This window comes from Prionailurus bengalensis, chromosome A1 (genome assembly GCF_016509475.1).
Source record: "Prionailurus bengalensis isolate Pbe53 chromosome A1, Fcat_Pben_1.1_paternal_pri, whole genome shotgun sequence".
NCBI classification, from domain to species: Eukaryota; Metazoa; Chordata; class Mammalia; order Carnivora; family Felidae; genus Prionailurus; species Prionailurus bengalensis.
This window is the reverse complement of record NC_057343.1, coordinates 93,605,619-93,621,948: the sequence shown is the minus strand read 5'-3', so window position 1 is coordinate 93,621,948 and position 16,330 is coordinate 93,605,619. Positions and strand designations below refer to the sequence as shown.

Below are 16,330 nucleotides of genomic sequence, written 5' to 3'. Positions count from 1 at the left end.
AAGATTTACCGATATGAAAATTGACCAATGGCGAGTTTCTAAAAGCCAAAACTTATAGCCTTAAAATTTCATAGCTAAATCCACACAAAGTTTTCAGTCAAAAGCTTTGCTTGGGTATATGCCTAGAAGTACAAGATGTGCCTTTGAAAAGCATGAGGTGACTATTATAAACCCCATGGCCATCATTCTATGTCACATTATATGCATGCAGCCTCAATAAACATTCAGCCTAATTATTATTTTTCAATATTTTAAATAACACATAATCTTAAGAATAAATCCAATACTAAGACACAATTTCCTTTAGCCACCTAGCAAAAAGTTCAGCACTGTAAGAATTAGTACCCATGTGTTTTTTTAAACACTCATGACAGTAGACTCTATTCTCAGAAAACCATGATCCAAGGTCAAAACCATGGTAAGTGTCTTTCACTTCCTCCCCAAAATTCAGTATGTTTGTGTCAAAACTAATATACAATTATTACATAGAATTTCCTTGGAAGCTTCCAGAAAGAAAGAAGACTACCTCAGTGACAATACAATAAAAACTACATAACCAAATCTCAGTAGTCAGATGACTTGGAAACAACTCCTTCTTAACACCTACTGAGTAAAACTACTATGGAGAGGGTACCTGGGAGGCTCAGTCGGCTGAGCATCCAACTCTTGGTTTCAGCTAGGGTCATGATCCCACAGTTCCATGAGTTCTAGACCCACATCTGGCTCTGCGCTGGCAGCACAGAACCTGCTTGGAATTCTCTCTCTCCCTCTCTGTCTGTCCCTTCCCTGCTCACGCTGTCTCTGTCTCTCTCAAAACAAATAAAGAAACATAAAAAAATTAAAAATAAAAACCACTATGGCTAAATGCATTATTGGGCCAATATGCTCCAAATACTCAAGAAAGCAAAGGACAAATTAGTCCTGTAGATACCGACTGTTAAAACCTGTCTACAATAGTTCAGTTCAATGTTTATGATGTCTGAATCCTAACATGTTTTACAGATTCAAAAAGCAAAGTCCAAAAACTCACCCATCAACAACACATCATTCAAAAAGAGAGACTGGCATCAAACAGACTCAACTAATAATTATTTGACATGAAACAGAAGAGAAGACACAAGCTCCCTGAGAAAAAGTCAATCCAATCAGTGTACCAAGAATACTTTGAGAGATGTTACTTGTCATATTTACGCACAAAAATTCTCCATTCTTTCAGACCACTGTTCTCCAAGCACTGTGATGTACTAAACAAAACTCTTGCCAGAGACAAATCCAGGGCAGGAAAGAAAAAGTGCTTTTGATTTACATATCCTGTAGCCCTACGATGAATGCCCACAGAAATGCTGTCAATTATGTCTTTTACACGTATGTATGTCTTTGGCTGTTTACTACCCCTATCCTTTCAGTAGGGATTTAACACCAGAATTTTCCATTATCCAAATTATTCCCTTTGCTTACTTTTCAAAGCACCTCATTTAACTCTTTTAAGTCACCAGGGTCCTCATTAGTGATGAGGAGATGCCATCGGCTATGACCTGGATACACTTAGCTCACAAAGAGCCTTACTTCCAGCATGAAGCCACATGTATGGCAGGTTTTGGGGGCAGGGAGGGGTGGGGATGGCTATTTTGGTAAAAACTGTTGGCCATAAGATTACAGTACTTTCACACTCGTTTACAGACCTGAAACCTAACAGCAAAAATGAGCACTTACCTTCTCAGGTAGCCAACATGCCCAAAGGGAGAATGTGAAGTATCTCGGTTCAAAAAAAAAAAAAAAAAAATACTGGCTGTCCTCAGTAGATATCAAAGCTTTTATTAAAAAAAAAAAAAAAAAAAAAAAAAGAACACACACACTCTAGACTGTTAAACTAATGAACACTGTCCAAATGCCCACCTTTTTTTTTCTGCTCCCACTTATAAGACTTGTGAAAGAAAGAAAAAGAGAGAAAGAAAGAGAGAGAGAGAGAGAAAGAAAGAAAGAAAGAAAGAAACAAAAATTCATCACTGTTTCCCAAAGCCCAGAGAAGCTGGGTTTCCAATTCCTTCATAGATATATACATACATACACACACACACACATATATGTGTGTGTGTGTGTGTGTGTGTGTGTGTATGTATATATATATATTTTATATTAACTAAGTGCCATAATGTATATATAAACTCACGTAATCTTCATAACCGCCCGATGAGAGACATACTCTGTATTTCTCTTTTTACAGAGAGGGAAACTCAAGTACAGAGAGAATAAGTAACTTGTCCAAGGTCACACAGCTAATTAGTGGCAGAGCTGGGTATGAGCCCAGACAGAATGGCTCCAGAGGCAATACACAAAGCCACGAGGCATGCTGCAGGAAAACAGTAAACAACCCAAAGGAGAGTCTGATTGCTCCGCTCAGCAGGAAAGTTTGCAGAGAAAAATTTCAGAAATTAGGATTTCTATAGCTTCCTACAATAAAAAAGACTGGGAACATTTGGGGACAAAGTTATCTTCCAATGCCGGCTCGCACACTATTTCTATATCAACTTTAATTGTTACACAGGGATACCCTTTTACAAACCTGGTTAGCTGATATTTAGAAGCCAAGACCATGGGCAAATAGGAAGACACAGCCAACTACAGAGAAGCAAATTTCCAGACTCACGAAGTAGCACAGTACTGAAGATACTAACCGCTAAATGTGATGGAGACACTCCAGAAAACAACTTCATTGGTTACTTAACACAGTGGTTTGTAAGCGCTTCAAAAATGAAAGGAAGGATATAAATTTGGGGGAGGACAATCTGAAAAACTGTCAATTATCTTAAATGATATCCTTGACCTCAGGAACTTCTCTCTTGGCAATTTTTCCCCAAGAAATCATCAGGGATGCTCACCATTATAAAAATGATTTCAGGGGTGCCCAGCTGGCGTAGTCGACTCTTGATCTCAGGGTTGTGAGTTCGAGCCCCATGTTGGGTTTAGAGAGGACTTAAAAATAAAACCTTTAAAAAAATGATCTTATATAGGTTCTTTCTATTTTTTCAGTATCCAAAATAAGGAAAAGGATTAAACTGATTACAGCCATATGATGGGGGAAAAAATTGGATCTATTAAGAATGTTTAATGGCATGGGGAAATCAATAGAAAATTACATGAAAAGAAATCCAAGTTTCTTTATACAGATACAAAGCAAATACCGTATCCATCCACTTTGCATAAATACATTATACCACAAATAATCATTATCTCTAGGTGGTGGGACTACACAAACATTGTTTCTTATGGCTTCTGTTTTGCCAATTTTCTAATACGAAGAGTTATTAATTTTATAATCTGGAAAGGAAAAAGAAACTTTTAAGAGGAAAGGCATTTGGTCATGAAGCCTACATTATTACAAAGTTTAAAATAGTAAGTGCGTCAACTTAACTGTCACTAGACTTGGAGATCATGAGACTGCAGTTCCCAAGGAATACGTGGATTCAGTGAGGGATCTGCTAGCCCTGGTGACATTCTTGTAGAGAAATGTGGGCTGGCTGATAGTCAGGGTTCACAGAGTTGCTATTACTTTTAAGGCTGTACCAAATATCACGAATGAGCAGATGTCTAACAACACAAAAGGTCCTATGTCCGAGCTCTGGCTGTGGCTGATGAACTCATGCCTTGAGCCCGGGTTCCCAGGGTACATTTTTCAAACTCCCAGCTAGCGAGAAGCCCCGAGGAAGAGTTAAATGTGTCAACGGCAGGTGTGCAAATCGGGGGCGGGTGTGGGGGGAGAACCACTAATATTGACCATGTTTCTGGAACAGAATTGAGTACACATTTGGGTCTCACCAACAGAGCAACTCTATAGCCAGCATTTTCTGAACCTAAATAAGTAAACACTGGAATTATGATTCACATGATTCTGACAGGCTGAAACACAGGTCTGAAACCAAGATGCTACAGAAGAGTGTCAATAAATATAGAGCCATACATTCAGTTCAAGAACAATTTTACAAGTGTTACTTGGCAAGGTTTGTGTGAGCAATGGCCATTTTAGACCAACAACAGTCAGTACCATGTGGCATCTTTGACAAAGGATGTTAACAATCCCATCTGAAAGTGCTGAGTACATTTCTAACTTTCTTATTTGGAAAGGGAATTCAGCAACAGAGGGCAAGTACAGAAGAATATGATCAGGGACATTGTAAGTCTGATCAGGAACATTCAAAGAAACTGGGACTATTTAATGAGGAGGGCATTTAAGGGGAACTAACCAATGTTTGCTCTGTGATTCTACGAAGGTGGGGGGGGGGGCATCCATTTATTCTGCTAAACTGGAAACTGCAGTCTGTCGTCTTTTGTCTCTACCACTCCGCTGAAACTGAGCGTCAAGGTCAGCAATGACCTTCAAATTTGCCACATCCAAAAGGTACTTCTCTACCCCACTGTAACAGACTCCACAGCATCCGATACATAGCACCGCGCCCCTCCTTACAAGACTGCCATCTGCTCGTCTGGGACACTTCACCTCACCTCTTTTTTTCTCTTCCTCCTTCACACAACCTATAGATGTCAGATGCTGATCAACTCTTGACTTCCTCATCTTTATTCTTGCTCAATGACTTCACCAATCCCCGTGGCTTTAAAAAGTCTCTACACTGGGGTGTCAAGGGGGCTCAGTCAGTTGAGCGTCTGACTCTGGATTTCGGCTCAGGTCATTACCTCAGGTTTTGGGATCGAGCCCCGTGTTGGGCTCCATGCTCTCAGCGTAGAATTCTCTCTCTCCCTGTCTCTCTGTCCCTTTCCCCAGCTCATGCTCTTTCTCTCCCTCTTTCTCTAAAAAAAGTCTCTACGCTGACCACACCCATTTAAAGTTCCACTACAGACTTTTCCTCAGAACCCTGTATAATCAGAAGCATTTCAAATGTTCTCTGCTAATACAAACTCCTGCCTCCGCATCTTTACCCTTCAATGTGTGTCTTCCCCAGGGCACCTGGGTGGCTCAGTCGGTTAAGCGTCCAACTTCGGCCCAGGTCACGATCTCGTGGTTTGTGAGTTCGAGCTCTGCACAGGGCTCTGTGCTGATGGCTCAGAGCCTGGAGCCTGCTTCAGATTCTGTGCCTCCCTCTCTCTACCCCTCCCCTGCTCGACTCTATCTCTCTCTCAAAAATAAATAAGCATTTAAGAAAAATTTTTTTTAAATGTGTGTCTTCCCCTCCTAGCACCATAGGCTCAGTTGCTCCGACCAGAAACCTTGGATCTGTCCCTGCGACATCCCTTGCCCTAACCTGTCACATCCAACACGGTGCTAGGAAGTCCACTCCACCTTCAACATGGGTCTCAAGTCAGACTACTCCTCAACATCTCTCACTATGACATGGCTTCCCAAGAACCTCCTGATCATCTCCAGACCAGTCTGCTCAGAACATCAGCAAAAGGTCTGTTTAAACATGTTGGGTCATGACTCTCCCGTGCTTTAAATGTTCTGTTGGTTTTTTTTTTTTTCTTTCTCCTTAAAGCTTAGTCTGCCACCTCCTCTTCAAATATTTTTAAGTTTATTTATTTATTTATGTGCATGAGCGGGGAAGGGACAGAGAGAGGGAGAGAATCTCAAGCGGGCTCTGCACTGTCAGTGCAGAGCCCCACATGGGGTTCAAACTCACAAACCGTGAGATCATGAACTGAGCTGAGGTCTAGGGTCAGATGCGTAACCGGCTGAGCCACCCAGGTGCCCCAACTCTTTAATGACTTCAAGGCCATGCACTTTGCAAAAAAAAGGAAAGAAAAAAGAATCTCCAAATCATTATCAAGGCCTCAAGACCTTTCAATATCACAATCCTACATCCCTGTCACTCCACACCCAGTACCATTCTCCACCCTCTTGGGCCACACTGGTTTGCTCTCATTTTTAAGTGCAGGAAACTCCTTCTGGTCACGAGGCCTTAGCACAAACTGTTCCCACACACTCTGCCAACTGCTGACGACTTCTTTTCTTTCATGCCTCAGTTTCAAAGTCAAATCCTTAGAGAATGCTCCCCTGATTACCCTGTCTGCTGTGTACCACCCCCCACACCTCCTATTATATTCTACCTCGGCCCTTTCTATCCCTTTCCTGGCACTGATCATGACTTCCAAGGATTTTGTTTCTTAATATTTCCCTCTTTCCCGAACACTGTGTCCTTGGAATGTCCTTATTCTCCATCCTATGTGCAAGGCTCAAAAACTTTTACAATGTGAAGCAAGAAAGGAATAAAACCAGACTTGACCTCGATGTAAAGAAAATCTTCCTAAAACTAACAGCCATCTGGAACAGCCAGCCTTGTGGGCACAAACTGCGATTCACAGGAAAAGGGTTCAAGCAGAAAGGTGGGTGACCACTTTCATCTATGATGACAGAAAGGGATTTCCCATGCAGGGTGGGATACTGGGCCAGATAATCCCTTCCATGTAGATTCTGGTTTTACAAACAGAATTTGTAAGGAGTTTCAGGTTAAAAATACACTCCCAAAGTAGCAGACAGCCTATTATTTTTTCTGGAGCAGAAATTTTTCCTCAAGTGGCCCCGCAAAACCACTTGATATCCTGCCCAGCAGTGACTTCCTGAAGTGAAATCAGTGCGGGCTCCCTCTGCGCAGCCTGCCAGATGTGGTTGGGGACGAGGACAACCCACGGTGCCCTTCTTTCCAAGCTCTACAAACACGTGGCCCAGAAACAAGCTGGCGGATCAAGGAAACCCTCTTGCGGTAAACCTAAAGCTGCACTCTCCATTCATTTGTGACGCTGCTCTGTAAACACACCAGGATCGCTTTATTTAGCGTCACACCCATTAATAATGCAGCGATCTTTACAGAGGCAGGCAGAGAAAATTAGTCCTGAGTGATTTCGTTACTACAGCGTATACGCGAAGTCAAAGGGTCGGAGAGTCCCATTACAACTGATGTAGAAGCTACTGGCAATGCAGGTATCAGCCACGGAGCTGTCCGCCACAGGACAAAGCAATTCAGGCGAGTTCCCCACCTCTCTATCTTCTGGAGTCCTACCGCAACCCTCATCTACCTCGTTGACAAGAGCAGAGACCTCAGGACCCACGCACAAGCCCTCCTTCTTCTACTTTCTCAGCTTCCTTCATCTCTAAATGTTTTAAGTAAAAACATTAAAACGTGTGACAAATAGTCAGTCGCCCCTGGTGGCAGCATCTTTACCCGTGATTATTTGTCAGCAGATCAGATAAGGTACCACCAGATATCACACAATGTTGCAAATAAGCTTTGGAGGCCATAAGCTTTGCCCTTAAATTTTTCTCAAAAAAAAAAAAAAATCTGTTCTCAGGCAAATGAACTTTTTGAACTTCAAACAGCCAAAGATATTTAAAATTCCTTTTTGTAATCTCCAGGGTTAATGACGCTGTGGAGGAATAATGTGTGGGGAAGAAGTGAATGTATAAACTCTTTTGGAAGGGCTGGTGGGTAATGCCTTTCCATTTAAAACACAAATGCCCTTGGGGCACCTGGGTGGCTCAGTGGGCTAAGCTAAGCGACCCAACCGACTCTTGAACAGAGTTTCCACTCAGCTCATGATCTCACAGTTTCGTGAGTTGAAGCCCCGCATTGGGATCTGCACTGACAGTGTGGAGCCTGCTTAGGATTCGCCCTCTCCTTCTGTCCCTCCCCCGTCTCATGCTGTCCCTGTTTCTCTCAAAATAAATAAACTTAAAAAAAATTTACAACACAAACTCCCTTTGATTCAGCAATCAGACTCCTGGATATTTACCATATGCATATACTCTAATTAGTAGATTAAAGTCAGTATGCAAAAGAACATTCATTTGTGGTATTGCTTATAATAGTAAGAACCTAGAAAACTCAAAATGCCTATTAGTGAACCACGGTACAGACATAAAATGGGATAATATTCGGTGCTAAAAGAGAACGAGACAGGCCTCTATGTGTTGATGAGGAAAAACCTCCAAGAGATATTAAGGAATAAAAGCAAGGGTTGTCTGTACCTCAACACATCTAAAGAGTCATTTGTGAGAATTCTGGAAGAGTATACGAGAAACTTAAAAGTGGTCACCCCTCAAGAATAGGTCTGAGAGTATATGAAATGTGACTATCTCATTTATTTTAAATTCTCCTGTACTGTTTTATTACTACATGTATTATTATTTTATGAGTAAGAATGGTAACTCTGTGCCATATTTTCTGCATGGTCTGGAAGCATCTACCTTCTCTTTGTAGGAGGGGGTAAGGGAGCATTCTCCCCAGGCTCCCCAAGGCAAGGCAGAGTCTGCTAAATGGGTGTTTGGCCACGCCTCTCCAGCCACAGCCTTCAGACATGATCAAGGCTCCTGCCCTCACTCACTCCTTCCTCCTTTGGGTGGCCTACATGCATAAGTAGAAAGAATGTTTAATTTCTGTTCTTCCAGTTTTAGGTCTAAGTCGTCCATCACTGAAAAGTGAACTTGAAAGAGAAAGAGTTAGTTATCCCACTGCAAAAGATACCAAAAGAACTATGAGTGTTTCCTCTAATGCTACTTATGTAATTATACTGTTACTGAGACAAGAATCAAACAAAAATGTTTTCAACTTTCAAGTATGTACCTGCAGTGCTTCCAAATTCCATGAGACCCAGAAAGATGGAGGTCCACGGAGCTTTCTTTCCCAATTTAGAATCTTGTGTTTGTCTCTCTCAAAAATACTAAGCAACTATTTCATCTAAAATTGCTTCCACACAAGAAATTCAAGGATACTGAAGTTGCAAAGATGAAGTGGAATCTACATTCCAATTTTCCGATGTTGAAGATCTTAAAGGGTATTTGAACTTGACTGGGTACTTATTCCATCAAAGACATGCCCCCAATCCCATGGAGAAGGAGAGGAGGCAAAAAGGAAAGTCACAAGACATCATACCTCTGTTCTTCCTATTATATGACCTGAGACTTAAGAAGGGTAACCTTTCCGAATCATATAAAAGCAGTCCCTACAGTGTTTTTCCTTTTTCAGAAGACTGTGGGGGCTCCTGGGTGGCTCAGTTGGTTAAGCATCCGACTCTTGATTTTAGCTCAGGTCATGATCTCATGGTCATGAGATCGAGCCCCACATTGGACTCTGTGCTGACAGCACAGAGCCCCATCTCAAAATAAATAAATTCACATTGGAAAAAAAAAAAGAAGACTGTGATACATACGCATTTACTGAAGTTTGTTTATTTATTCATCATTCATTCTCGGGGTCAGGGTTTATTTTTTTTGTTGCTGCTTTGGCTTTACCAATGGATATATAGAAAGTAAAGCCAAATGTCTACTGGAAAAAAAAAAGTCTAATATCTACGCAGCTGCAAAACTGCTCCCACTAAATCTGATTTTATGGAAGCATTCTGACACACACATACATACACACAGTGATTTCATATTTGGTTGGGGAGGGGTATTCAAGTAATTAGTGGCAAGGACAAACTAAGGCCGGGTGCACTGAGCTGTCTGTGGTACTGAAAACGACACCATAGCTGCAATGCACTGAGCTCTGTTCTTTCAAAGCCTCCTCATCACACTATTTTAATTCAGGCACTTCCGACCATGACTCACCTGAACCATCTTATTTTGCCAGAGTGTGTATAAACATTTTATAAAAGGTCACACTGACTTACTTTCCAAGGTTCTCCATGGAAATGTCAGGGCCTCCCCAAGCTTCGTTAAGCAATTCCAGTGGACAGAGAGCCAGAACTCTGGCTATCACGCTTTGCCTGAATGCAGTGAGAAATCATACCATGTACCAGAAACCCACACTAGCTAGCTCTCACCATCCAATCATCATGCTGGTATGCTAAATGGGAAAAGAAAAAACCTGTCTTTTAAGACCACATGCTACATCCAAAGACATGCTCTGATCAGCAACATAACCCCTGTGCTGAATTCTTTCACTCAGAGCAACTCAGTATGTTTGGAACTGTTAACAGTAAACTGAAAAACTCCTACTTGCTTAAAAATTATGAAAGAAATACACCTATAGCAGTGACATCAATAGGTAGAAAGAAAGAAAGAAAGAAAGAAAGAAAGAAAGAAAGAAAGAAAGAAAGAAAGAACAATTCTTCATTTTCCATACATATATGCACAAACCTGTGCTCTTACTTAGTTCCACTGGGCTTCAGGGTGAACTACTTTGGTGATACCACTAACTCTATTATCTCAATAAATTAGTACGTGTTTTTCTGGCTCTTGACTTCCAGCTCAGGGTCCTCAAGTGTATTTAGTCTATTTAGTCCTTTCCCCAATTTATACATTTTAAAAAGCAACTCAGATAAGAATTTGCAGCTTCAGCATGAGGAAGAAACGCCCTCAGATAAAATGCTGAGTGTAAAAGTGACACCCAAAACAACCAAATGATATTACCCGAGCATCTATCTTTAAATTCAGTGTGGCTGCTTTAACAGAAACTATATATCATATAAAATAAACCCAATTTAAAAAATCTAACATCCTGTGATATTTACATCGCCTTAACAGTAGAGAAGTTCACTGTGCTTACAAGTTTTAGAGGAACAACTCATGTCCTCAATTTTGTCACCCATGCCATACATCTTCTAATCAATAGATGTGTGCATTTATGAAACGGAAATAGTCCTCAAAGTGAGCCAGTGAATGGAATTCCAAGCGTGAAAAATCTTTAAAAATATGATTCCTTGTATTTTTATTAGTTTCTAGAAGGCTCAAGAGTGCTAATATGGTATCAAAAGAAATTGTTAACAACACATAATTAACATGTGGCCACTCCTCGCAAAGTCCTCTAAGTTATTTACAAAAGCCTCCCAATGATTCTGAAAAAGTCAGTGTTTTCAGGCAGAAGACACTTTGCTCTTGATATCATCCAATGTCTCCCTAGAGAATGCTCATGTAGCTGTGTGCTTTTCAGAAGGAAAGCCCAATGTTGAGAAAGCCAATGCTTACTAAACACACCAGCAAGCTCTCTTTCCAGGACGAATGAAATAAAACCATTCTAGTCCCCAAGTTTTGTTTTCAGTTACTTGATTTTTTAAAAAATACCTGAGAAGATTTTAATACATTGAACCTATCAATATTCCAAACTTTTAGATTTAGAGAGAAAACATGGACAAAGAAGCTATCTGGACTAGACGCTGGAGGTCTGGTCACACTCTGCCCTGTGTTGCTGGGCAATCTGGCAATCTACTCACCCCTTACGATTTCAGATTCCTCATCAGTAAACTGAGTCAAAGGACCATTCAGTCCTATTTTGTTCCTCCCATCTCCAAGTGTCTATTCTTAAAGTCAAAACAAGAAGCTATGCTCATTATGTGTCAAGTCATATTTTAGTATCGCTAAAAAATGTTCTCGAAAGAGGGGCGCCTGGTTGTCTCTGTCCGTGAAGCGTCTGACTTCTCGATTTCAGCTCAGGTCGTGATCTCACTTTTCTTCAAAAAGAAAAATGTCTAAAAGAATCTCAGAAGCCCCCGATCACAAGCACTGAATTAAAACGACCCTCTGCATATTATTAAAGTGTTCCAATGTGTGTTCGCCTTGTTCGGCCAGTACAGTTTTATGACTTACCTTTGAATATTCTCACTCTTGATTCACTAACTTTATCCCTTCAAAGTGGCACTGTCCCAAGTTTCTGCAAATGTTAAAGTAGGATGAAGGAATTCTCCAGGCCCCTTTAGGGCCAGGGGTGTCTTTATTTTGTTTGCATGATACTTAAAATTGGTTTCTTCCATGTTTGGTATGTGCTTGCTAATTACTAACCTAAAACTGATTTAACTTATAATTAATGCTCAATCATTCAAATGGCAAGTTCCATATGATGTTTTAAATTTAAAGGCAACTACAAAGGAAAGTATCCTAAATGTGAGGGTTTAATAGTTCCAAAAAATACTCAACGACTGCTCCCCCCCCCCCAAAAAAAAAAAAAAAACAAATCAGAAAATACGTATCAGTGTAAATTCCAAACTGGAAAATCCTGCTTAATTTTTGAAAACTCTAGTTATTTTACTTCACAAACTTTCCTATTCCTCTGACAGAAGGCTACAGCCAAGTAAACAACTCAAAGATGACCCACGAATTTTATACGAGGATTGTGAAATTGTTAGTAATGGCCAAATCTAACAATAGAGTTCCTGGCTGCATTTAAACAGAACATTTCCTAACAAGGCTGCTCACAAGGGCAGTGGCCTTTGCCCTTAAATGATATTTAAAAAAAAAAGAAGGCAATGTAATGATTGTAGCTAAAAATCGACCCAACTACCACGTATACAGAATTTGTATGCTAACCTTAGAACAGATTTTTTTTCTTCTTTAATGTTTGGGGATATGGAAAGAGTTCGAGTTTTTCTCATGTCTTATTTACATATATTAGCTAGGAATAACGTGCGCTTATTTTCTTCTAAGAAACATTTCTTCTCTAATGTCTATGTTATAAAAAATACTGTACAGAGATGGACCCTGTCTTCTGTAATGACGCACCCACTGGGAGTGGGTGTCCCAATCAAGAATACACATTTATTTACCCTACCGATTAAGGCTAGCACCTAACTGGCCTTAAGGAAAGCAAATGCAGTGACTGATTTAGAGAACTGTATCTACCTGAAGAATAGAGGGGGAAATCTTAAAGGTTTAAAGGGTAGAACCCAGAAGCGACTGCATGTTAACATGCTGTGTTGTTTTGTTTTGAACTTCTTGAAAGAACAGGTCAGGTGCTAACGCAAGACTACAGCGTGTGTCTTCTGTAACCTCAAGCAAGGACACAAGGGCTTGGAAAAAGCTGCCCTGCTTGTCCAAGCAGGCGGCAGCGCTCTGGGTCATTCATAAATAGCAGAGCCCAAGTTACCTGTATTTCCCTGGCGTGGTACACGATGATCAGCCCGAGCAGGATGATTGTGGAGAGACTGATAAGGCATTTCAGAGCTAAGGAATACAGTGACGCCTGCAACACAGTCAGACAGAAGCACTTTTAAGAAACAAGTACTTTTGACCACCTTCCGGGGGTGGGGGTCAGTCAGTCCCCAGCAACTGGAATCGAACTCCCAGGAGGAGGATGGGGATGAGGGGAGTACCTGTCTTGGCTCTGTGATCTGTCAGATCACTTGGCCTCAAAGGGAAGGGAGAGGAGAACAGGGCAGGCGATGGCCAGGCAGCGCATCCGCGCCATCACAGACTCAAGCGCAGATCCCGGCTCTGGAAACCGAGAGCGAGTTATTGCTGAGTTTAAACGCTTTGGGTTGAAAGGGGCCTCTGAAATCCCAAGCACACATAAAAGAATAGAGCAGGCTTTCCCCCACTGACTCCTGGAGCTACTTATTTAATGTGCCCAAATGAGCTGGGCACTCGCTGCCTCTAGAACTTTGGCTGCGCACAGAAAGGCTTCCTCTCCTAGAGTTGCCTGGAGGATCAGGGGTGCGTCCGAGCCGTGCTCACCGTCCCGGCGGGCACCTCCGACCGTCCAGAGGAGGCTCGGACCCGCCGGCAGAGAGTTCCCACCAGTGCTTACCCCAACCACCCAGCGTCCGGCCCGCGGCCCCAGAAGGCTGGGGCGGGGGGGGAAAGGGGGGGGGAGTGGATTCCAGCGCCTACCTTGTCGTAGGCGCCCCACGACAGCTCGGTCTCGATGACCATGACCACGATGCCGAACATGCCGAAGATGAGCGCGTAGTCGCTGAGCCGCTTGCGCTTCTCGAACAGGGCGCGCCGGTGGCCCAGCTTGTAGCCGATATTCTGGTTCTTCTTTTTGCTGGATTTGGTGCCACTGCTGCTGCCATGCCCGCTGCCGCCGCCGCCACCGCCGCCTCCAGCGCTGCCGCTGCCACCGGCTCCGTAGAGCGCCAGGTTATTGGAGTTGTTGTGCTCCGGCTTAGACACCACGATCTCCGGGGCTGAGGACGAAGCGGCGGCGGCGGCGGCTGCAGACGGGGAGGACGCGCAGCCACCTCCTCCGACGGGCGCGGGGGGCTGTAAGGGCTGCGCCTCCGAGTCCATTTCGTGCAGGTTCCGGCGGGACGCGCTCAAGTTGCTGAGCGGCCGCATGACGCCCCCGTTGTACCTGCAGCTGCTCATGGCTATTTCGGTGAAGGGGTTGCTCTCGCGGCGCGCCTGGGGCTGGTGGTGCTGGTGGTGCGCCGGGTGCGGGTGGTGGTGGTGGTGCGAGAGCGGGGGCCCGGAGCCCAGGCTGCCGAGGCTGCCCGTGGGGCTGGCGGCGGGCTGCAGGCTGTGGCACTGGTGGTACTGGGAGGTGGACGCCGGCTGCTGCGTGTACTGCTGCCGGAGCGCACTGGCATGGCTGGACGGCGTCAGCTCGCTCACATTGAGCTGGCTGCCCCGGCGCGACGAGCAGCAGCAGCAGCACGACGAGCCCGACAGCGGCGAGGAGGTGCGGGTCCGGAAGGCGCCGCCGGGCGAGGAGGTGCGGAGCAGCAGGGACAGGTTATCCCCCGCCCCCGCCCCCGCCGCCGGGGCACCGGAGGAGGCGCAGCTGTTGCACCGGAGGCATGGGCTGCTGCCGCCGCTGCCCGGCTGCTGGTGCGCGAGGTGCGGGTGGTGCTGAGGGTGCGGGAGGGACGCGAAGGGCGGGCACGGCTTGTCCTGGCTCTGTTGCTGCTGCTGGCAATGCAGGTGTGAGGAGCGCGGCGGCGGCGGCTGCTCTGAGAAGAAGCCGCGCTGGAACTGCAATGGGGTTTCCATGTCAGGGCTGTTAAAGCTGCAGGGAGACCAGGCGGTGGTGCACCCTGCGCAATGCGTTATGGTCGGGAGCGGGGACTCCTGCTGCTGGTGCGAGGAAGGGCCCATGCCGGCTCCGGTAGAATCCAGGCGGAGAGTCCGATTGGTCGGGCGCACCAAAACAATGGGCATGACATCACCTGCGGGGACCGAGACTGAGTTTGCGGCGCGCGCGGCTTAGGGGAGCGCGTGTGTGAAAGAGAGATGGGGAGGAGGGAATCTGCAGGATGAGAACCCTGGGGTGCGCAGGCCAAGGCAGAGTGGGGGTGGGGGGGCACCTGCCGTTTGGGAGCGCCTGGGAACAGCACCCGGCTGGGGAGCCCCAGGCAGTGCGGCCGGGCTGCAGGGAAAAGAGAGAAGAAAGGGGCGTCCCTGCCTCCCTCCTTCCTTCCCTCCCTCGCCGCCGCTCCCCCCACCCCCCCCAGCTGGTGCCGGACGCGCAGTCTAGATCACCTGCGCCGGGCACTGCAGCACGTTGGGCCACCCCAGCAGTGGGTCAGGCGCGGGGACAGTGCGGAACCCCTGCCACTCGTCCGCCCGCGTGCACGCCTCGCTGGGCTGCAGAACAGCAGCCCCCTCGCCTCACGCCCACCTCTCCCCAGTCGTCCCGCGGAGAGTGGGCAGCGGGCTGCCCGCCAAATAACTGCGGGGGCACCCGCTTAGGAGAGAAAAAGTTTGGCGACTGGCTACGCCAGTGCAGCAGGGCTTAGGGAGAACCCTGGAGCCTGAGCCCAGGTTTGGCCGCTGCGAGTTCCGAGCGAGCCCCGCGCCGCGATCATTCCCCCGCCGCTCGGCTCCGGGGCCGGGGAGTCGGGATTGGCTGAGCGGCGCTCTGGCCCGAGTGCGCTGCGGCGCTGGGAGGGTTAACCGCCTTGGCACTCGGGGCCGGGGGAGGATGGGGGCGGGGCCGGAGGAGGGGATCCCCACCGTCCGCGGGAGGAGCCCGCTCGGGCTTCCCGGGTCCCCCTGGCGGGGGCGGAGGGCTTTCCCAGCTACCGCCCGCTCACATTTGCGCCTTCCGCGGAACATGAGGGGCTGGCGCCCCCGGCCGCCGGGTCCCCGGGCTCTGGCGCTCTGGCCCTCTGGCTTCCCCAATGGGTAGGTCCGTTGGCTTCTGCGGCGGTGGAGAGGCGGCTTGCTCGAGGGTACGGGGGCTGCTCAGCGGCCGCCGGCCGCCAGCGCCTCTTCTGTTCCTCTTCCTCCTCCCCACCTGCAAAGCACAGACAAAGCAAAGGCGGGTGTCACTGATGCGCACACACCGAGCATCTCCTTGGCGGAACCCTGACTGCGGCGGTGGGTGGGAGAGGGGCCTGGAGCGGGCTGATTCGCACCGGTAGTTACAGCCTGGCTGGGAAATTATTAATAACGACAACTCCGGCTGAATGTCCACTCCGGGGACAGTGCTGGAGTTTGGCTGGAGTCGGGTATAATTATTTACTTTCTAATAAATCCATGAAAATGGCATTTTGTGTCTCACCAATTTCCTGCAATGTGCTCTTCTCTTAGGGGATATACCAACACAAAGCAGTAGGGGACCCTTTTCGAGGGCTGTGACTGTTCCGTCTTAAGCCTTTCGTCTTAAGCCCTTCTAGTTCGTTTTTCTTTGTAAATTGAAATCCCCGTCTCCCCGAGGAAGGAAATGGCAGA

General features: G+C 46.1%; 1 protein-coding gene across 2 annotated transcripts in view; it reads right to left on the bottom strand.

Annotated features, from left to right (window-relative positions):
* Positions 1-15,965, bottom strand: part of KCNN2 (potassium calcium-activated channel subfamily N member 2) — a 158,984-nt gene extending 143,019 nt beyond the window's left edge. Inside the window, exons 1-3 of one of the 2 annotated variants that reach the window (XM_043585886.1) lie at positions 15,691-15,965; positions 13,544-14,823; positions 12,801-12,896 (exon numbers count right to left, since the gene is read on the bottom strand). In XM_043585886.1, the coding sequence (XP_043441821.1) occupies positions 12,801-12,896; positions 13,544-14,823; positions 15,691-15,712 (1,398 nt within the window). In that variant the 5' untranslated portion in view covers positions 15,713-15,965. The remainder of the gene's footprint in view (positions 1-12,800; positions 12,897-13,543; positions 14,824-15,690) is intronic. The other variant, XM_043585887.1, reaches the window with a different exon arrangement.
* Between the last annotated feature and the right edge of the window lie 365 nt (positions 15,966-16,330).